The sequence below is a fragment of the Eleutherodactylus coqui genome, chromosome 1 (genome assembly GCF_035609145.1).
Source record: "Eleutherodactylus coqui strain aEleCoq1 chromosome 1, aEleCoq1.hap1, whole genome shotgun sequence".
Taxonomy (NCBI): Eukaryota; Metazoa; Chordata; class Amphibia; order Anura; family Eleutherodactylidae; genus Eleutherodactylus; species Eleutherodactylus coqui.
In genome coordinates, this window is record NC_089837.1 from 398,611,424 (window position 1) to 398,633,531 (window position 22,108).

The following is a 22,108-nucleotide window of genomic DNA, read 5'->3' on the forward strand; positions in this document are numbered from 1 at the left end:
GGGCAGCCTTGTCTGGTGCCGTTTCAGATCTGGAGGGGCGCGGATAGCAGTCCGTTGACTCTGATGCGAGCCGAGGATGAGCTGTATAAGGCCATTATCCGAGACAGGGTTTTCGGTCCCAGGCCCACCTCCCTCAGTGTCAACTCCAGAAAAGACCACTTTACCCTGTCAAATGCCTTCTCGGCATCTATCGCGAGAAGGCACATGGGGACGTGAGAGCTTCGGGCCTTGTTGATCAGGGATATAGTTTTGATCGTGTTGTCCCTGGCTTCTCTGCCGGGGACAAAACCTACTTGATCCCCGTGTATCAGGGATGGGATATGGGGGTTTAATCTGTTTGCCAGAATTTTTGAAAATATTTTGAGGTCGCTATTTATGAGGGAGATCGGTCTGTAACTCTGGCACAGGAGAGGGTCCTTTCCTGGCTTCAATATCACTGCTATGTTAGCCTGCAATGCCTGGGGGGGGGAAGGGATTCCCCTGAGAAACCGCGTTAAACGCTGTCAGCATGACTTCTGAGAGTTGGGTCCCAAAAGTTTTGTAAAATCTTGGTGTGAACCCGTCTGGGCCAGGACTTTTCCCTAATTTTAAGGTCCTGTAAAACTTGTGATAGCTCCGTGGGAGTGAAATCTTCCTCGAGAGCTTCTATGTCGGCCGGCGGAATAGTAGTGTGTGTGTTGTGGTGTAGATATCGTCGGATTTGTTCTTTTAAGTTGGGCTCATCTGCCTCCTCTGGGCATGGGATGTGGTATAATTGGGCGTAGTAGGACCTGAAGGTTTCTAGTATCTCGCTCGGTGTGTGTACCTCCTTTCCTGAGGGGTCGAGTATAGACTGGATGTTCGTCTGGGGGGCCCTAGGTCGTAGGTAATTCGCCAGCCACTTCCCACTTTTGTTGCCGTATTCGTAGTGTCCTGCCCGGAATCTGTCTCTAATGTGGAGGGTTTTTTGGTCCAGGATAGCTAATATCTCGTGTCTAATGTTAATTATTTCCAGTAATAATGTCTCTGATCTCAGGGTTTTATTAGCCGACTCATGTGCCTCTAAGTCCTGGAATAGCTTCTTGAGTTTGTGTGTTCTTTCCTTCTTGAGTCTTGCGCCATGGGCTATGAAGACCCCTCTCAGGGTGCATTTTAGTGCTTCCCATTTTATTGGCGCTGGGGTCGGGTCGGATCTGTGTACTTCTAGAAAGGTCTCTATTGTCTTGTCTATGTCAGCTTTACAGGTAGGATCTTTAAGTAAGTTGTCGTTAAGTCTCCAGTTGAACCCTCTGCAGTCTTGTGTCGCTGGGTTTATCTCCCCTAGCATTGGAGCGTGATCTTACCATGTGAAGTTTCCCATGGAGCACCTAGGGGCTCCATCTAACAATCTATGTGAGACAAAAATATAATCTATTCTGCTGTACGTGTTGTGCGCCTGCGAGTGGCAGCTGAAGTCCTTGACGGCCGGGTGGAGGGAACTCCACAGGTCAGCAAGGTGGAGACTTACCAACATTTTCCGTAGCTTGCATATGGTCAAGCGAGGGGTCGAGGATTTCCCGGATGAGGTGTCCAGGCGAGGGTCCATCGCGACGTTGAAGTCCCCACCGGCAATGATGGTCGTGTTTCCCGCGAACTCTGACAGCCTCCGGAGAGCTCTGGAGCCGAAGGAAGCCTGACCCTGGTTAGGGAAGTAGAAGTTAGCGAGGGTGTAAGTAACATTTGACAGTTTTAACTTCAGGAATAGGTACCTTCCCTCGTCTTCCCTTTCGTGGTCTATGATCTGCGGTTTTAGGGATCTATGGAAGGCTATGGAGACCCCTCCGACTTTACGGTTGGGGTGGGGGGCATGGTACCAGTGTGGATAGTACCTATTGTGACAGCTAGGAGTACTGGCCGTGGTGAAGTGGGTTTCCTGAAGAAAGGTTATCAGCACCTTCTTTTTGTGGAAGATATATAGGATTTGATTTCTTTTCCCAGGGCTGTTCAGGCCTCTGGCGTTAAAAGAACTTATTGTCAGGGGGGCCATCACTCATGGTCCAGGGGAACATCGTCCAGAGTATCTAGGTGAAAGCTCTGTGTCTTGGGGTATGAGTGCCCCGGGGTACTTGGATTTGGGGGAAAGGGGTGACAAAAGAGTGGGAGATAGGAGAAAAGAAAGAGAGAGACAAAACTTGCTATAATAATAGTAAACATTTAGGGACGCTGTCTTAGGCCAAGAAGACCTCGTCCCCTAATTAAATGTTCACGTGGCAACCGGGCCACGGAGTGAGAAATTTAACTAAATTGCAGCAACACGTGCTGCTGGCCTAGTTGGGGGAGAACTGTACTGAAACGCGGGCAGCAGCTCCCCCCAAACCCCAGCAACTGGAACTGAACCCAGATACGAGTATGTTGCAAGGCATCCACGGACTTAGGCTGGAGGAATTTCAGTGGTCGCGGTCGACCAGGGCCTGACAGGAGTATGGCCACGCAGGGGAGGTGCCACGACCCGTCAAGGTTAGCGTGTCCCTGTTGGGCCGACCAGGTGCCATTCTTCTCTCGGGGGTAGCGAGTCCGGAGCTTCGACTTTAGGCCAATCCGGGATTGCGATCATCGGAAGTTCTAGTTTGGCCAAGAACTTTGGAAGGTCGCCGATTCCTCTAAAAATAGCAGTGGAACCGTCTTTCCCTGCCTGCAGCTGGAAGGGGTATCCCCAGCGGTAAGGGATGTTCTTTTCCTTTAGCGCCGAAGTGACAGGTCTCAGTGCTTTCCGGAGTTGAAGAGTCCTCCTTGATAAGTCAGGTAGCACCAGGAGGGTAGAGTCCTTGTAGGTTGGTGGGCCTTTCTCGCGGATTTTCCTCAGTAGTTCCCCTTTTTCTTTGTAGAAGTGTACTCTACAGACGACATCACGGGGTCTCGCTGGATCAGAACTTTTGGGGCCGAGTGCTCTATGAATCCTGTCAATTAACACTGGATTGTCAGCAGGGCGGTTGAGAATGTCGCCGAAGCACTTCGTGGCCCATTTTTCTAGGCGTGCTGGTTCCACGTCTTCACTTAGGCCTCTTATGCGGACATTATTTCTCCTGTTACGGTTCTCTAAATCGTCCAGTTGGGTTAGGATATTAGTTATTTGTAGTGCATGGTCATGGAGGATATGGTGGTGTTCGGTGAGTTGTGAATGGAGTTGGCTTTGCGTTTCCTCTGATTCGGCGACTCTGTGCCCTATGTGCTTTATTTCCGCCTGCAACATTTCTATTGCTTGCATTTGTGTACTAGTGGCTTTAGTTAGCAGGGCGTCTATTTAGTTTCTTGTGGGAATGCTTTTGAGGTGCGCTTTCCAATCCCATGTGTCACTTTCGTCTTCATCAGGTTCTAGGGCAGCGGCGCCTAGAGTGCTTGCGCTTTTATTAGATTTGGAGCTTTTTCTCGGCGGTGAGGTGGTTAGAGCATAGTTGGCACTGTGGGGACTGTATGTGGACTCTTCTGGGTCTGTGAAGCCCTGGGAGTCTCTGGGGATCTCTCCCTCCACACTTGCTGGGGACATAGATCTGCTGTGTGTCCCTTCTCCTTCTGCTGCCCTATCAGGGGCCTGGCCGTTGCCCCCCTTCTCTTTTACAGACCCTGGGATTTTGCTTGCCCGGCCTGGGTGTTCTGCTGCCAAGTAGTGGTCTTCTGTTGGCCCAGGGGTCACCGCGGCCGCGGTGCTCATTTCGGGGGTGTTATCAGCCCCTATGGGGTTCATTAGGTCTCCCCTGGTGCAGCGGGTGGTGGTCGGCCTCTTAATAATGGCGCCGGCGGCAGTGGGCGGGGCCTGGCGTGGGAGGCTTTTTGAGCTTCTTACCTGCCTCTGGCACTGGGGAGATAGATGTCCTCGATCTCGGGGCTCCGGTGAACTGGTTCGGGGCGCCGGGAGCATGGTTGGGAGCGCCACTGCCTTCACAGGGGCTTCGGCTCCGGACGAGGAGGAAGCTCCGCCCCCTTTTCTGAGCGGCGGCGCCATCTTGGAACCCTCCGGAGCTGTGGGCCGCCGCGGAAGATGGTCGATATATGCCTCCAGCGGTCCTGAATCTTCGTCTCCTGGCGTCCCCCGGTCTCCTGGCTTCCTAATGCGTCCCATAGGGCAAGGTAGGCATCCATGGATGCGGGTATGCTGCTTGCCAGCCGGGGTTCAGTGGGAGCGCTCAGGAGATGCGTCTTACTGCCTCATGGATCAGGCCACGCCCCCCCCACAGCCCACTTTTTACCGCGATTAGTGTGGCGTTTCTAGCACCCAATTCTTTTTTTATTCACCAAGTTCACTGTGTGGCATAAATAACATAACAACTTGATTCTCTGGATCAACATGATTCTGACAACAATTTACGCTGTTTTATGTTATACTACTTTTACCCGATTAATTTTTAAAAAATGTATTTGCTTTTGTATTGCTGCATTCCAATAATGACATATTTTATTTTTTTCATTGACTGAGCTGTATAAGGCCTTTTTTTGTGGGAGGAACAGTTCTTTTCATTGATACAATTTTTGGAACACTTGACACGTTGATCACTTTATTCTATTTTTTTGAAGGTGAGATTAGCAAAAAAAAATGCGATTCTAGTACTGTTTATAAGGTGTTTTATATGGCGTTCACTGTGTTACTAATAACCTTAAAGGGGTTGTCTCGCGGCAGCAAGTGGGGTTATACACTTCTGTATGGCCATATTAATGCACTTTGTAATATACATCGTGCATTAAATATGAGCCATACAGAAGTTATTCACTTACCTGCTCCGGTGCTAGCGTCCCCGTCGCCATGGATCCGTCTAATTTTGATGTCTTCTGGCGTTTTTAGACGCGCTTGCGCAGTCCGTGCTTCTGGCTGGTGAATGGGGCCGCTCGTGCCGGAGTGCTGGTCACCGCGTCGTCATCGTAGCTCCGCCCCGTCACGTGTGCCGATTCCAGCCAATCAGGAGGCTGGAATCGGCAATGGAACGCACAGAGCCCATGGTGCACCATGAGAGAAGACCCGGGGTGCACCATGGGAGAAAACCGCAGTGCATCCCTGGGAAAGGACCGGCGGCCATCTTAGAGAGATTTTTATAACTCCATATTTCGTCGGATCGGTGAGTAGCAAGCGGTTTAAAAACCGCTTTAAATTGCTATTTTATGCCAGGGGGGTGACGGGGGGAATGGGGTAATGTAAAATTTTGATGTTTGCCGCGAGACAACCCCTTCAAGTTAATTCTGCAGGTCAGTACCATTAGTACCATTTCAAATTTATATATTATAATAATTTATGTTCTAGTTTTGCACAATAGCAACACCTTTTTAAAAACCTTTCTGAAGCTGCATTCTAGGCACACAACATTTTTATTTTTCTGTCAGCTGAACTGTTTAAGGGTCACTTTTTATATTTAAACAGTTTTCATTAAAAATTTTGAAACACAGGACCAGATAAGTACAGGAAAAGATAGAAGAGAAGGCAGTTACAACAATAACTGATGGTGCCAATAGTCCTTCTCTTCCTCAATAACTCAGAATCAAAATGTATATCAAGAAAGTCTTTTCTCACCTCGTTGAAGAGCATTAAGCCCGATGGATATCCTGGGATTGGCAAGCTGGAAGTGATGGAAATTTAAGTATAATGCGAAAGCAAGGACAGACATCTGGTACATGGAAGGAAGGTTATGAGATGCCAAAGCACTGAGTCCTAAAATAGCCAGAGATGGGGTTATACCTCATGTACACACATGTCCACTTATTCTGAAAAGTCAGCTGAAATGAGGTAGATATAGTAAAAAAAAATCTATGCGAAAGAGAGAAGAAAAAAAAGAAAGAGGGGGAAGGGGAAAGGTAGAGACACACAAAAAAAATTGAGGTAGCAAAAGCATGATTCAGGAAGCGATCACAGGGAAAAAAGGTCCCTGAATTTTAAGTAGTCTTTGACTCCAGCTACGGCTGCCAAACTTCTATATATTCATCAATGTTCCTGGAATGCTCCACACACAGCTCCTCCGTACAGAATAGATGATCCATTCTACCATGGAAGAAGCACAAGGGGAGCACCAATGGCAAGGTGTAACAGATCCGGCTGCTGCCAGACAGAAGTGAAGGAGATCCTTCTGGGAAGCAATAGAGCTGGGTAACATGGAAGGAGAGCAATCCGGGGAGTATTAGCTATGGTGTTTCAACAGATCAGCCAGTTTGTGGAAAACGCAGTGTCCCAGAAGGCTATTATGTTTTGACAGCTCCACCACACATGTAACACAGCTCCTCTGGCAGTTCCACCAACAGGGCTGTCACAGTAAGGAATATAGTATATATAGGAGTGTCTGGCACCTTTTACCGTTTTGTTCGGATCTTTAGTCTTTTCTTGAGAGGCACAAGCCGTAGCCTATGGGCAAAAAGAAAAGCCTTTTGCCAGTCGGAAATCGCAACCCCCAAACCTGCATAAAGTAGGGGTCAGTAGAATACTGCTCTCAAGGCAACTTATTGGAAAGGAGGGATATCATGTGCCTAGGCAGCAGGGCATGTTTTTATCAGGCTTAACTGTAGTTGTTTTTTTTTTTTTTATTAGTACTATTTGGTGTCTTATAGAAATTTTTTGATAGCTCTTTATTCTATTCAGATGGGATACAAAAATTATCAATTTTTTTTTTAACTTCATAGTCCGTGCAGGTTAAATAATGTGACTTAACATTTTCATTTAACCCCTTAAGGACCAGGCTGTTTTGTTCCTTAAGGTCCAGACCCTTTTTAGGGATTTTACCCATGTGGTGGTTTTAATGCCCTATTTTTTTCCCTTCAGCTACCAAAATTATTTTTGCTGCATTTTTCTTTCCTGTGACATATATGGCTATTTTTAAAATCTTTTTCACTGCCTTTTTTTAAATAGTTATTTTATTTTAAAATTAGTATATTTATGCTAAAATAAAGTATACAAATGGGTTCCTCCAATTTGTTTAGGACGTTTTGATTAGAGATGAGCGAGCATCGCTCTTCTCGAGTAACTGCTTAGTGATCCGAGCAGGCTCAAGTGGGCTGCGGAGTGGGAGGAGGAGTGAGATCTCTCTCTTCCCCCCGCTCCACCCCACTCACCTCCGCAGCCCACCTAAGCCTGCTTGGATCACTAAGCAGTTACTCGAGAAGAGCGATGCTCGCTTACAGTTTTGGTTGGCATCGGCTTTGGATTATTTTATGTATATATTTTTATTTTATTCTGTCATTTTGTTTTACTAATGTTTACTAATGCATTTTTTTTACTATCTATATCCCTCATGATGTCCTATAAGACCTCTGGGGGACATTAACATGTTTCTTTTTTTATTTGACACTTTTCCATTGTAGCTGAGGCATCCATAGGAGCCCCAGTTACAGGAAAAACATTCCCTGAATTCGTTTGCTATAGCTAGGTGATTGATAATGTTGTTCCCTGAATGTTGGGATTTTAGGTGAGTGATTCTTGTTTTATTTCTTGCAAGTTTTACACAATTTGCCATTAGCTTGCTTGCCTTGTTGTAGGAGTTATAGTAGCCCATCTTGAGTTCTTTAGTGTTTTTTTTTTTATTCTAGAGATAAGTGGCTATGGAGGGAATTGTGTGTGTCTTTTAGGAGTGTCTGAGTTGTGGGTGAGGGGTTTGATTTATTCTGGCCTTCCAAAAGGTTGATCTTGTTTAGTAGGTCTTGTATTTTTTTCCGTTGTTTTTTAAAATTTGCAGCTTGTTGAATTAGTATTCCTCTGATGAAAGCTTTATGTGCATTCCAAAGGGAGAAGTAGTTGCTAGCTGATATTTTGTTGAGACCAGACACCGTAAACACCAGAGCGGCCAGCAGCACGTACAAAAGGTGCTTGATGTAAGGAGGAGATCCACCGCGTAGTAGAGAGGTAGAAAAAAACGTACCTTTATTGGATATCCCAGATAAAACACGGACAGCAACGTTTCGGCTATAAGTTAGCCTTTGTCAAGCTCATTAGTGTAACATACACACACCATATTTAAATACACCAACACCAATCAAAGAAAGCATGTAAAACCACACCTACAAAATACTTGCCTCTGGTTGGAGCATGGAAATGTCCATCACGGGGTGCCGCCCCGGGTCATCAGCATCACCTGTGTCTCCTGCAAAGAGCCTAGCAGCCAATGGCGCCATCACTGAAACATCATCACATGGAGACCAGCGGCTCACATACCGCGCCTGCACCTGGTCGCCATGGTTATGTATAAGCAGCTGAGGGATAAAGCATCATCAGCAAAGATGCCCCAGACCTCTCCCACATGCCGCAGAGGGGCGGGGCCGCCGTGTTTGTAGCCAATCCGCTGAGGAGTCAAACCTGGTCACAGGGGACGCCCCGGCCGGCTCCGACACGTCATAAGGGGGCGTGGCCTTGGGAGGGCTGCGGAGGGGTGTCTGTATGTTACACTAATGAGCTTGACAAAGGCTAACATATAGCCGAAACGTTGCTGTCCGTGTTTTATCTGGGATATCTAATAAAGGTACGTTTTTTTTCTACCTCTCTACTACGCGGTGGATCTCCTCCTTACATCAAGCACCTTTTGTACGTGCTGCTGGCCCCTCTGGTGTTTGCATATTTGATATCCATTGGGCCCATTGAAAAGTCTGGGCTCAGACCCAGCGTGCACGACATTATTGTTGCTGCTTTTTTTCTCTCTCCCACCCTGGACTACGGGCTTTTGAGGGGTGCTGTTGCATATTCTGTTTTTTCTGGGAGACCAGACACCGTATCCTGGGTTTGTTCCATGGACATGATGTATGTGTTGTTTTTCCATATGTATGGGTTGTGAGGGTAATCGGGAGTTTGAATTGTGAGAGTGATGGGTGCGTGCTCTGACAAGGTGATTTGGCCTATATCGCATTGACGAATATCTGGAATTACCCAATTATTGGTAACAAATATATCCATGTGGAAGTATTGTGGTGAGCGGAGTAATATGTAAAATGTTTCTGATAAGTGTAGACCTCTCCTCCAAGTGTCGTATAAATTTTCCCTAGCTAGCCGTGATTTTAATTGGGGAGGAGGCCTTATGCTTCTGGATGGGGTGTCTAGGGTGACAACGTGAATGTTAAAGTCGCCGCAAATGATTAGTTTCCCTGAGATGATGATATTTTTTTGTTTTCTTGTCAATGAGTTTAGAAATGAAATCTGGAATTTGTTGGGCGCGTGGATATTAGCGACAGTGTAAATTGAAATATTTATGTTGCATATTATGGCAACATATCTTCCTTTGTTATCATTTATCACATTGGAGAGGAAAAAAGTTAAGGAGTCTCTGATAGCTATAAGTACTCCAGCTTTCTTCTTTTCTGCATTGGAAAAAAATATGTGCGGGAAGTGGGGGTTTGTAAATTTTGGTGGGGATGATTTTTTTAAAGTGTGTTTCCTGCACACATATAATATCTGCATTGGATTTTTTTGGCTCTTACCAAAGTAGTGAACGTTTTTGTGGGCTGTTGATCCCTTTGGCATTTAATAAGAATATTTTAATTATCATTGTGGGGTTAATTAAGTCAATGATACCATTCAAATGAATGGCTGTGATTGGTGCTTCGAGCGCTGGCTCTGACTGAGTCGGCGCTCCTGAACCAATCCGTGTAATCTTTTGCTGGAGGCGGAGATTTCAATCCCTGACACTAGCAATAGATGGTCTATCAGTGCTAACAAATGCCTGGCAGCCTGCCGGGAGCTCCGGAGAGCAGCGGCCCGGACCACAACGGCACCTGCTAGGGAAGTATTACTTTTTTTTCCTTTTTGGTCGTGCAGCTAACGCTGCAGTTTAGCATTGCCAAAAACGTGGTACCAGATTGTGCCACATTTTCAGCAGCGCTGAAACCACTGCCCATTCATTTCAATGGGCGATGCAGGGCTGAGCACGGCCAAAGATACAGCATGCACTGCTGTTAAAGATGCTGCGTTCTGATGCTTGTGTGAACAGCCCCATTGAAATAAATGGGAACGTTGAACAGAGTTTAGTGCAGCGCTGAAAAGGCAGCGCTAAACACTGTACAAAAATGTGCATGTAAGGGAGGCCTTAACCATTATTTTGTAATGCCAATCCTCTTGTCAGCTTCAGCTTATTCATTTACAAGGGCTGCTAAGATTTGTTATTCCCTTCCTCCTCATAAAATGCCACTGCCTGCCACAAAATTACAAGACCCACCCTATACTATCATACCATTCTGCAAAATATACCTTGCTTATGTAAAGAAGCACTTTTGTTTTTGTTTTTTTTGAGGCTTTGCAGGGGGTGAATTTGAATCCATCACAATATTAGTGATCCCTGCTGTGAAGAATCCAGATTTGTTACCAGGCGCCTTCAAGTTGTGTATTCTGCACCTTTTCTCCTTGCCTGGTCACATGACTAGTACTTTAACAATGCTCTGTACCCAGCAGTTGTGCAGATTTACGATGCTGCCTAAAAGAAAAACTTTATTGTCGATAGCAGCAAGTCATAGAGCACCTTTCATTTTGGAAGAGCAGAATGTGAAATGAAAACTAAACTTTGATTGGTTGCTATGGGCAAGGCCGTTTTTATTGTAGACTTGAACCATTCAGAAAGTGCTGTCAGCATTGGCAGCGGCATTTAAATGGCCAAACCGGGGTGACCTTCTGAACGATGATCTGAGCTGCCGTTCATTTGCCATGTCAGCCTGGGACCTTGTGCAGATCCCTTTGCCTATTAAGCCTTGCTTGTGGCGGGGCTTTATAGAATGCCTGCAAAAATGTCTGATCAGTGTCAGTTGAATACTAGGGATCCCATGACATGTTACATGACTGATGCATTAATATGGACAGACTAGTCCAAGGATTATACCATTCTACTATGCAGATAGGGGCCACTAAGCTGCTATAGGAAAGGTATGTGAACAGAATGTTAAATGTGTATTTAAAAAATGTAGGATTTCCTATTCTAGAAGTATATAAATATAAAGTGTAAAAAGCGGACAATTCTTAAGTCCCAGCTATTTTCAGGTTTCTGATTATATACTTTTTTGTTGTTCCATTTAAACATTTCTAGATCCAATCCATAATGCCAAGTACCACAGGAGTGGATGGCAATGTATAACATGTCTTCATGAAAACAAAAATATATACACTTATTTTGATATATAGTATTGCTTTTCATTTTATTTTCACAGTAAAAATCAACAAAACTACAATGCTCGCTCATATTCATTAAAACATTCTATTTGGGGCGAAGTCAGACCTGTCACAGTTTAGAAGGAAAAAAATATTGTTTACTGTAACATGGGGCATGTGGCAAACTGTCATGTTCATATGACCAAATGATCAAAGCCTGAACTTGTGTTTAATTGCTCCCTGCTGTTAGGCTACCCCGTTATGATCAAGGCCTCAGCAGGTGGCGGTGGGAAAGGAATGAGGATTGCTTGGGATGATGAAGAGACCAGGTGAGCTTCTGTCCACACGGTTTACTTTGATTAATGCTACCAAATTCTACATCTTTGCGTTGAGCATATGAGATGAACTATCACTTTAAAGTTATCTGAAGTCTGTAATACCCTGTCTTCATGCTTCTAATTGCTTCATTGCTCTGTGTCTTTAAGCTTTTATTGTTTTCATTGTGATGAAACGTGATGTTGAAACAATATGGGGAATGTTGTATATCTATCCCATTTTCAGTTTTGCTTAGGGCCTATTCACACGGCCATATGGTTTTTTTTGACCATATGCTGTCCGTGTGCGCTACAGACAGCACAAGACCCCACAATAAAGCATGAAGCTATTTCTGTGAATGATTTTTCATACAGACAAAAAAAAATGCCACTTGTCAGGACATGCAATATGCAGGGTCTGTTGAAATTGGGTTTTCGTGTGCTGTCTGATGTGAGTTGGGGAACCAATCCATTAGTTCAGCTTTTCTGATAATCTCCTATTGAGACTAAGACCGCAGTGTCTATATGCAGTGATGATATGTAGAGGGTTCAGAAGACAAACAATACAAAATGTTTTATAAAACTTTGCTGTAAACATGATTGTCTGTCTCCCCCCCCCCCCCCCCCCCCCCCCAAGAAAACTTGCCTCCTTTAAACCAAAGACCTTTGGGTTTAAATGAAGACCAAAACAGAGGTTGTAGCCTCGTTCTAGCCGGAGATAGCAGCACCTGCCCAAATAGTGCTCAGCCTAAACTCTAAGATCCTTTTCTCCAAACCCAACTACAGTTTGACAAAACTATTTGTTGGATACTGGAGAATCAACTTTTGAAAGCTTCATAGGAATGTAAGTGTTTTTCGGGGTACATTCACACCTTTTGGTCAAATTTGAGAATTTTTTTAACCCTTTTACTGTGAAATCTCAGCAAAATGCTGCAGTTTTGTCAGTTTCATGGTAATTGCAGGAAAACGATTTAACTCTGTGTGAATGTGCCTTTAAAGTGATATGAGGTGAAGGACGATCAATACACATGTGGACGGTGCAAAGCCTTTGATGGAACTGAAGTGTAATGTGAAGATTGAACTGTTAATGTACCACCTACTTTTATGGTATATTTGGCAATATAATGGTATTTTCCAGGCCTTATTAAACTTCTCAGCATCAGTGCTGCAATAGTACATTAATCAGTTTTGAAATATTCGCATACTTGCCAACCATACCTCCACTTTGCTTCTCAGTCTTTCTTTCAGTCCCCGTCAGTTTCATGTAAATTTATAGGGGTGGAGGGACAGGACAACATGCGGCCTGCTTCATCTCGGACATGTTCGTTTTGAGTGGACGTGGGTTGTTCTGGCGCTGGTAGAGAAGCTAGCGCAAGAGCTGATGGGTAGTGAACAAGAGCAGAATCCCAAAAATCTAGGACTGGAAGTCATGGCTTTGAGCATAGACGTAGTGCGCTAGCAAATGGAAGGGGAGGATGCCAAATTACAAACTAGGTATATGACTGGCCAAAGTGGTGTGGGCAATATTTTGTAAATAATTTTTTTAATGTTATATGGCTAAAAAACCTCTTTAATACTCTTCTGATTTCATATTCAGGGGCGTTGCTAGGCTACTAGAACTTGGGCTTGTGACTCGAATCAAAAGCCCATTGCCACAAACCTCCCAACTGAGGCTTCTTGATGGTGCTTCTGCTCCATGTGTACCAGCAGCTACAGATCTCACTGTAATTGGAAGGTCTCATAGATAAGTGCAAGGATGTGCCAAAGTGAGCTCTGCAGCTACTGGTGTACACTGTGCAGTAATGGAATCCAACTGTACTGTTCAAAGTTAATCTGAGAATCGTAGAGTTGGAAGGGACCTCCAGGGCCATCTGGTCCAACCCCATGCTTAATACAGGATTCACTAAATCATCCTAGCAAGTTATCTGTTGAGCCTCTGAAAACTTCCATTGAAGGAGAACTCGCCACCTTCTGTGTCAATATGTTCCACTCATTGATCACCTTCACTGTCAAAAAATTTTTTCTATATCTAATCTGTGTCTCCTCCCTTTCAGTTGCATTCCATTGCTTCTAGTCTTTCCTTGTGCAAATTGAAAAAGGGCCGAATCCTCTGCACTGTGACAGCCCTTTAGATATTTTACACAGCTATTAAGATCCTAGAACTGTTCCTCATAGGACATGGAAGAGTAGAGGGGGGATATTTACCTCACTTGATCTAGACTCTATTCTTCTCTTAATACATCTCAGAATTGTGTGTGCCATTTTTGCTGCTGCATCACACTGTTGACTCCTGTTCAGCCTATGATTTATTAGTATACCCAAATGTTTTTCACATGTGCTGCTGCTTAGCCCAATTCCTCCCATTCTGTATTTGCTTTTTAAATTTTTCTTGCACAGATGTAGTACGTTGCATTTCTCCTTGTTAAATACCATTCTGTTATTTACCGCCCAATGTTCAAGCTTTTCTAAATCTTTTTGAATCCTCTCCCTCTCTTTAGTGTCTAGCTTTCCCTCCTAGCTTTGTGTCGTCGGCAAATTTGATCAGTTTACCCTCAATTCCTTCCTCCAGGTCATTTATAAAAATGTTAAGCACTGGGCCTAAGGGTGCATTCACACGAACGTATATCGGCTCGGTTTTCACGCTGAGCCGATATATGTCCTCCTCGTGTGCAGGGGGGGGGGAGGATGGAAGAGCCCAGGAGCAGGAACTGAGCTCCCGCCCCCTCTCTGCCTCCTCTCCGCCCCTCTGCACTATTTGCAATGGGGAGAGACGGGGCGGGGCTAATTTGCGCCCCTTAGCCCCGCCCCCATCCCGCCTCCTCTCACTGCAAATAGTGCAGAGGGGCGGAGAGGATGCAGAGAGGGGGCGGGAGCCTCAGTTTCTGCCCTGGCTCTTCCATCCTCCTCCCCCCCCTGCACACGAGGAGGACGTATATCGGCTCAGCGTGAAAACCAAGCCGATATACGTTCGTGTGAACGCACCCTCAGACAAAGCCTTGTTATACCCCATTTGCCACATTCTTCCACTTGGATGTGCAGCCATTTATGATCACTCTGAGTACGATCAGTCAGCCAGTTGTGAATCCACCTAACAGTTGCCATGTCAATCCCATATTTGGTCATTTTTTCAATAAGGATGGTATGAGATACTTTGTCAAATGCTTTACTAAAGTCAAGATATACTATATCTACTGCATTTCCCTAATCAACCCAGTCCGTGATTCTGTCATCGAAGGAGATTAGGATTGTCTGGCATGACGTGTTTGTTACAAACCTATGCTCTCGTCCAAGTACTTGCATACACGCTGTTTAATAATTTGTTCAAAGATCTTTCCTGGTATAGAAGTCAGGCTCACAGACCTGTAGTTTCCTGGATCCACCTTCTTCCCTTTTCTGAAGATGGGGTCAACAATTGCCCTTTTCCAATCTTCTGGGACTTCTCCTGTTTTCCATGAATTTTCAAAGATTGCGACGAGTGGCTCAGCAATTACCTCTGCAGCTTTCTTTAGTGTCCTAGGTGTAATTCATCTGAACCTGGAGACTTGAATTAATTTGTTCCCTCACCATATGTCTGCTTATAGATAGCCTGCATTTCTTCAATAGCACAGGGAAGATCAGTTGATGTTTACATCTACTTTCTGAGAGAAAACAAAAGCGAAATAGGAATTTAAAAGTTCAGCCTTCTGAACATCATTTTTAACCAATTTACCATTATCCTTCTGTAAACCTCCTATAGCATCTTTGACTTTTCTTTTGACATGTCACTGCCTCCTAAGGTCTCAGCCTCCTGTACTTCCTCAATCATTTCCTTTCCTGTTGGTAAAATTTGGTCCAAGATAGCAGGTGCCCTTGTTTCATCTTTTAACTTTTGGAAGATAAAGTTTTCAGCAGTTACGGATAAGAATTTGTTGGACCCATTCCTTTTGCCTGAGAGAGATTCCCAACAAATGTCTAGATAGTTAAAATCTCCCTGGTCACTGTGCCATATGTTTTTGAGAACTTGGTCATCTAATGCAGAAAGCGTTCATCCATATCTTCTGCCTGACCAGGCAGCCTATATTAAATGTCTACAATGGTGTCCTTTCTGTTTTCTTCTTGTATTCTTACCCAAACAGTTTCTACAGAACTACCATGCTCCGAAGCTTGAATCTCTGTAGAGATATATGCTTTCGTAACCTTATAAAAAGGTTGCATCCTTCAAGCCTTGTGTTCCAATCATGTTTATCAGCCTACCAAGTTTCTGTGATGCCTAGGACATCCTATTTCTCTTCCTGTGTTAGGAGCTCCAGTTCTCCTTGTTTGTTTCCCATGCTTTGTGCATTTGTGTAAAAACATTTTACATCTTTCCACTTCTAATAGCAGCGTTCTCAATTGTTTTCATTAGCTGTATATTTTTACCTGGCCTTTCACTTCCCCTCCCATATTGTTCTAGTTTAAAGCTCTCCTGATGAAGGTATCAAGACGCCTGCCAAATATATATGCGTTTCTGTCTTTGTAAGGTGCAACCCATCTCTAGCAAGGAGTCCATCATATATGCAATTCACTTCATGGTCTAGAAATCCAAAGCTTTGCTGACTGCACATCATCGTAGTCAGTTCACCTGTAGAATCCTGTTTCATCTCCTTATCCCATGGCCATCCATTGGTTCGATGAGAAGACCACCTATGTTCCTAGTTCCTTCATTTTCCTGCCGAGGTCTTCAAAGTCTCTTCAAGGTCTGCTGCTTTATGTACCCACGAGTGGGCTTTTTTCCATTGTGACAGGGAGAAGGATCGCCCCACGTCTCTCTCCTAATTCAACAAATGGGCTTTCTTGTGAGCTTGCTCTAAACTCTCATTCTCTCTTCAAAAGATCTCATATATGAGTTTTACGCTAAGATTGAAGGGAGGTGAACCGAATATAAAATTGTACAGTTATATGGGCAGATATATCTTCTCTGAGAGAGAAATCGACCATATTTTTCTTATTTGAGAGTATCTAAAAAAATTCAGTGTCAGGTAAACCAAATTCTGTCTGTAAACGATTAAAAGGTTTTAGCTTTGAGTTGCTAACAAGATGCTTTAAAAGTGGCATCACTCTACACTTCCAACTCCTCACACACAGATGATCAGTCCAGAACTCTAGTATTTCTGTAGGTAGAAGTACCATCTTCTTGGGGGCATGGGCCCTTGAAATTTGGAGCTAGGATAGAATTGAGGCCTTGATGGTCAGGGGCTTTGGCACCTCCAAATTATGTTTAACACTCACCACGCGTAATAGGTTGCAAAGTAGCTTTCCTCCCATAAAGTATTGTTCTATTTCAAGTAAACTTATACCTTCACTGCTCTGACACCAGAGTCGAAGTTGCATCACTAGAATTGCGTTATAATGGGCCTCTTTTTTTTAGGCACTCACATGCCTCCTCTTCTGGGGCTGTACATAATAAATGCAGCCACTTGTTGCTTCTTTTTATCCCCATACGTATGATATCTGTTTTTGTAAGCTTTTGATCATATTTGCAGGGCAGTGGAAAGTTATTGTACGAAATCTATAGTGGACTCGTGGAAGAATTAGCATCTTATATAATACTTTCTTCCCTAACCAGGAGAATTCACCTTTGGCATAAGTTTGGATGTTCATTTGTGTTTCTTTAAGCAAGGCTGAAATTTTAAGGGCCATTGTGATTATTACGGGGATGCCAGTTTTCCATGCAAATGGGGACTCCTTTTGTATGTGACTTTTAGATTAGACTTTAATAGGAAAATTTGAGATTTGCTTGGGTTCTTTTTATAGTACGAGATGGCCCTGAAAGCGGTAATTTTGGATTACATCATCTGCAAACCCCCCGATCTTGTGTTGCCTCAAAGATAAGGGGATACCTGGAGTATTACCCTCCATCCTGATTGCCTTTGCCGGGGGTTCCATAGTCAGACTGAATAAGGTTGGGGAAAGTTGGCACCCTTGACGGGTACTGTTAGAAATTTTGAAAGGTCTGGACATGACCTGGTTTATTAAAACACCAGCAGAAGGTGCACTATACCGAGCTTGTATTGCTCCCAATATTTCTCCCTGAAAGCCAAACTTTTTTAAAACTGCAAAAACATACCCCATGTGTATCCTGTCAAACTCCTTCTTCACGTCCAACGTGAGGAGCAGAGAAGGTGTTCAAGAGGCCTCTGCTCCACCAATTAGATCCAGCACTCTCCTTGTTGCATCTGAGGTCTGTCTCCCTTTCACACACCCAACCTGATCGCTATGTATCAATTTCAGTATAATCTCTAGTAGACGCAATGCTAGGCATAGGATTTTGTGTCGTTAGCATTAATGAGATGAGCCTAAAATTGGTGAGCGAGGAGATTTGCTTACCTGCTTTCGGTATTGCTACTATTGTCGCTTTAAGCATATCTAATGGCAGGGAACCACATGTCATCGCTTTATTGAAAACCTCTTTCATGTGATTTGCTAGTTGGGATATATGTAGTTTATAATATTCATTAGAGAAGCCGTCTGGCTCTGGGACTTTATCTCTTTTGGAATCCTTGATAACTTTTAAAGTTTCCTGGGACGAAATGGGGGAGTTTAACTTATCCAGCTTTTTTTTTTAAGTGAATGGAGCTGCACTGATAAGAGGAACGCATCTATAACCTCTTGATCGGTATGTGAAAGGGACCTGTCCTCTTTGAGGGTATATAGTGTAGCGTAGCATTTCCTGAGGAATCAACACGTCTCTGAAGAGTTGTTGAGGTATAAGTATTCCCCCAGCGCATCATGCACCTCCTCCCGATATTTTGGTAATCTCATCAGGAATGTATTGTTCCTTCAGTTCCCAAAAGTAAGGGATTGGGTCTCCACTTCTATGACCAGTGTAGTAAAGTAAGGGGTAAAGTCCTGGATGGTGTGTATATACCACGGAGATTACTAAACTCCAGGAAATAACTCCGGAGTTTGCATGACACAGGGGTTGTCTGGGTCACACGTATATTCCAGTCCGGGAAGTACCTGAACCTGGAACACAGCTGAAACATAATTGAAAAAGGAGCAGGAAAAGCTCAGTAAGAGAGAGATTGTGGCAGAGTGTGTTCAGCCAGACCAGAGAGAGGACAGACTGTGTGCAGAGTCCCTGGAAAGCTGGGTAGAGTTAACCTAGAGAGCTGAGGGAAGCAAAACCCTGAGGAAAGGGTTGGGTGAGAATCCCTGCATCAGATTACAAGGACTGTTATTTTGTGTGCCTTATGGACATTATATGGCTGGAGAAAGCCTGTGTTTGTTTATGACTGAGAGTTTGGCAATAAACCACCCTGCTTTACCATCACCTGCCCTCTGCCGCCTGACTTCCTACAGCGGAAACATACATGTTGTGGATCCTGCTTACACCAGAGAGACAGAAGTGTGGTCTGACCAAGAGACCACTCCGATTTGTTGCTTCTCGCACTCTGGTCAGCATCTGAAAATCTACCAGACACATATTGATTCTGGAGAATAAAATGTGTATTCTCTGGAACCAGGATTTAAGTATCTAAAACAGTCAAACGTATGCTCCCTGAGTAACCATGGAGTCAGGGAGGGCATGTTCCTTCTGCTGAAGCTGCTGGAATCCACCTCCCCATCCGATATCACATTGAAGTCTCTGCACATGATCAGACCACTTTGTTGTGTCTTCCTAACCTTCCTCCTTACTTTATTCAAGAAACTCAGTTGTGAGAAGTTGGGGGCCTAAATCTTATCCAAGATCATAAGATAACTGTTAATTTTGCATATCAGAATTACATATCTACTGCTGTCATCTTCCTCTAATGCAATCAGATGAAAGTCCGCTGAGTCCTTAATCACATTAGCCATAATTATTCTGGGAAATTTAGGATAGGACTGGCACTGCTTTTGATTATGACTCTGGCTGTGACTGAGGGGCAGGGGGAAGCCCGCTTACCAGCTCTCTGTTGCGAAGGGTTCCCCTGACCCACCGCCCCTGGCGACTCCACTTGAATGAGAGGTGCGTCCTGCATTTCCAGCTCCTCTTTTGCTTTACGCGCCAGGTAGAAGTCTATAAAGCGCTTCGGTCCCACTCTGGTCTGCTTCCTTCTTGTCATCACCTGTCACTCGCACCTTGCCCGCGGCTGTAAGAAGCTTTCTTTTCATCTTCAGACGTCGCTCTCAGAGTTGTTAGTAGGTTAATGCTAGCGGAGCGCCAACTCTAGCATCTGCCATCTTTGACATCCAGGCCACGCCCCTATATGTAAACTTTTTTTGAGGGGGTTATATGCCTTGGATCTTTTAAGACCATAGTAACGCCCCTGCCGAAAGGTTGTTTATCATGCTGTTTTATAATGTAAGATTTGTCTTACAGATTCAGGCCTCTGTTATTTATAGCTATGTTTACTGTGAAATGTAAATTACTACTAAATCTGCTCATATACACTACCGTTCAAAAGTTTGGGGTCACATTGAAATGTCCTTATTTTTGAAGGAAAAGCACTGTACTTTTCAATGAAGATAACTTTAAACTAGTCCTAACTTTAAACAAATGCACTCTATACATTGCTAATGTGGTAAATGACTATTCTAGCTGCAAATGCCTGTTTTTTTGTGCAAAATCTACAAAGGTGAATAGAGGCCCATTTCCAGCAACTATCACTCCAGTGTTCTAATGGTACAATGTGTTTGCTCATTGGCTCAGAAGGCTAATTGATGATTAGAAAACCCTTGTGCAATCATGTTCACACATCTGAAAACAGTCTAGCTCGTTACAGAAGCTACAAAACTGACCTTCCTGTGAGCAGATTGAGTTTCTGGAGCATCACATTTGTGGGGTCAATTAAACGCTCAAAATGGCCAGAAAAAGAGAACTTTCATCTGAAACTCGACAGTCTATTCTTGTTCTTAGAATTGAAGGCTATTCCACGCGAGAAATTGCTAAGAAATTGAAGATTTCCTACAACGGTGTGTACTACTCCCTTCAGAGGACAGCACAAACAGGCTCTAACCAGAGTAGAAAAAGAAGTGGGAGGCCGCGTTGCACAACTAAGCAAGAAGATAAGCACATTAGAGTCTCTAGTTTGAGAAACAGACGCCTCACAGGTACCCAACTGGCATCTTCATTAAATAGTACCCGCAAAACACCAGTGTCAACATCTACAGTGAAGAGGCGGCTGCGGGATTTTGGGCTTCAGGGCAGAGTGGCAAAGAAAAAGCCATATCTGAGACTGGCCAATAAAAGAAAAAGATTAAGATGGGCAAAAGAACACAGACATTGGACAGAGGAAGACTGGAAAAAAGTGTTGTGGACGGATGAATCCAAGTTTGAGGTGTTTGGATCACAAAGAAGAACGTTTGTGAGACGCAGAACAAATGAAAAGATGCTGGAAGAATGCCTGACGCCATCTGTTAAGCATGGTGGAGGTAATGTGATGGTCTGGGGTTGCTTTGGTGCTGGTAAGGTGGGAGATTTGTACAGGGTAAAAGGGATTCTGAATAAGGAAGGCTATCACTCCATTTTGCAACGCTATGCCATACCCAGTGGACAGCGCTTGATTGGAACCAATTTCATCCTACAACAGGACAATGACCCTAAACACACCTCCAAATTGTGCAAGAACTATTTACAGCAGAAGCAGGCAGCTGGTATTCTATCGGTAATGGAGTGGCCAGCGCAGTCACCAGATCTGAACCCCATTGAGCTGTTGTGGGAGCAGCTTGACCGTATGGTACGCCAGAAGTGCCCATCCAACCAATCCAACTTGTGGGAGATGCTTCTAGAAGCATGGGGTGCAATTTCACAAGCTTACCTCAACAAATTAACAGCTAGAATGTCAAAGGTGTGCAATGCTGTAATTGCTGCAAAAGGAGGATTCTTTGACGAAAGCAAAGTTTGATGTAAAAACAATGTTATTTCAAATACAAATCATTATTTCTAACCTTGTCAATGTCTTGACTCTATTTTCTATTCATTTCACAACGCATGGTGGTGAATAAGTGTGACTTTTCATGGAAAACACAAAATTGTTTGGGTGACCCCAAACTTTTGCACGGTAGTGTACGCTGTTGAAAGAATTGCGTGGCAGAGTGCTTTTGGTGCAATTTACCATCATAACCGAATGGGTTACTAAAAATGACCTTCTCCCTAGGCTCCTTCCATTTAAGGGTGCCTCTCACTTGCGATCGCGATATCGCTGTGAGAAAATCGTGGCAAAATCACAATATTGCACATGAGATGCCCGCGCATCAGCGATGCTCTTTTCTTGAAAAAGCATCGCTGCCACTTGCTATTTTAGTTTGGGTTTTTAGCACGTGATAGAAAATAAGAGTTTCTAATGTTAAAATCGCATCACAGGAAAATCGCAAGTTCATACTTTACAATGCAATAAAAAGGAGGCTCCATAGGGAAACGTGGGAGATTTTAAAAAAGCAAAAAGGAGAAAGATAGGGCATGTTTTTTTTTTTTCTCCCACTCCACCTCGCATGAGTGAAAACATCGTAAATGGGAATGAAACCATTGAAAATCATCATTGGTTTCATAATTCTGGGTTGCCCATTGCCATGCCAATAGTGATAGGATCCCCTATTGCAGTCCCAGTAGTAATAGGGTTCCTCATTGCTGCCCCAGTAGTATTGGGGTCCACCACTGAAACTGGAGGTTTAGCAGTACCGATTATAGGGCGATTGGGACTGCCGTGGGCCCCCTTGGAGTCTCGGGCCCAGGTAGGTTGCCCCAATCGCCCCTACTATAATCCGTAATTGGTCCTTGCTCTACTCATCCCTGTAGCGGTGTCCAGACAGC

At 44.2% G+C, this 22,108-nt stretch overlaps 1 protein-coding gene across 1 annotated transcript in view; it reads left to right on the forward strand.

Annotated features, from left to right (window-relative positions):
• PCCA (propionyl-CoA carboxylase subunit alpha) overlaps positions 1–22,108 on the forward strand; it is a 400,750-nt gene that overhangs the window by 131,273 nt on the left and 247,369 nt on the right. The window contains exon 9 of the mRNA XM_066580185.1: positions 11,292–11,370. Within this exon, the coding sequence (XP_066436282.1) occupies positions 11,292–11,370 (79 nt within the window). The remainder of the gene's footprint in view (positions 1–11,291; positions 11,371–22,108) is intronic.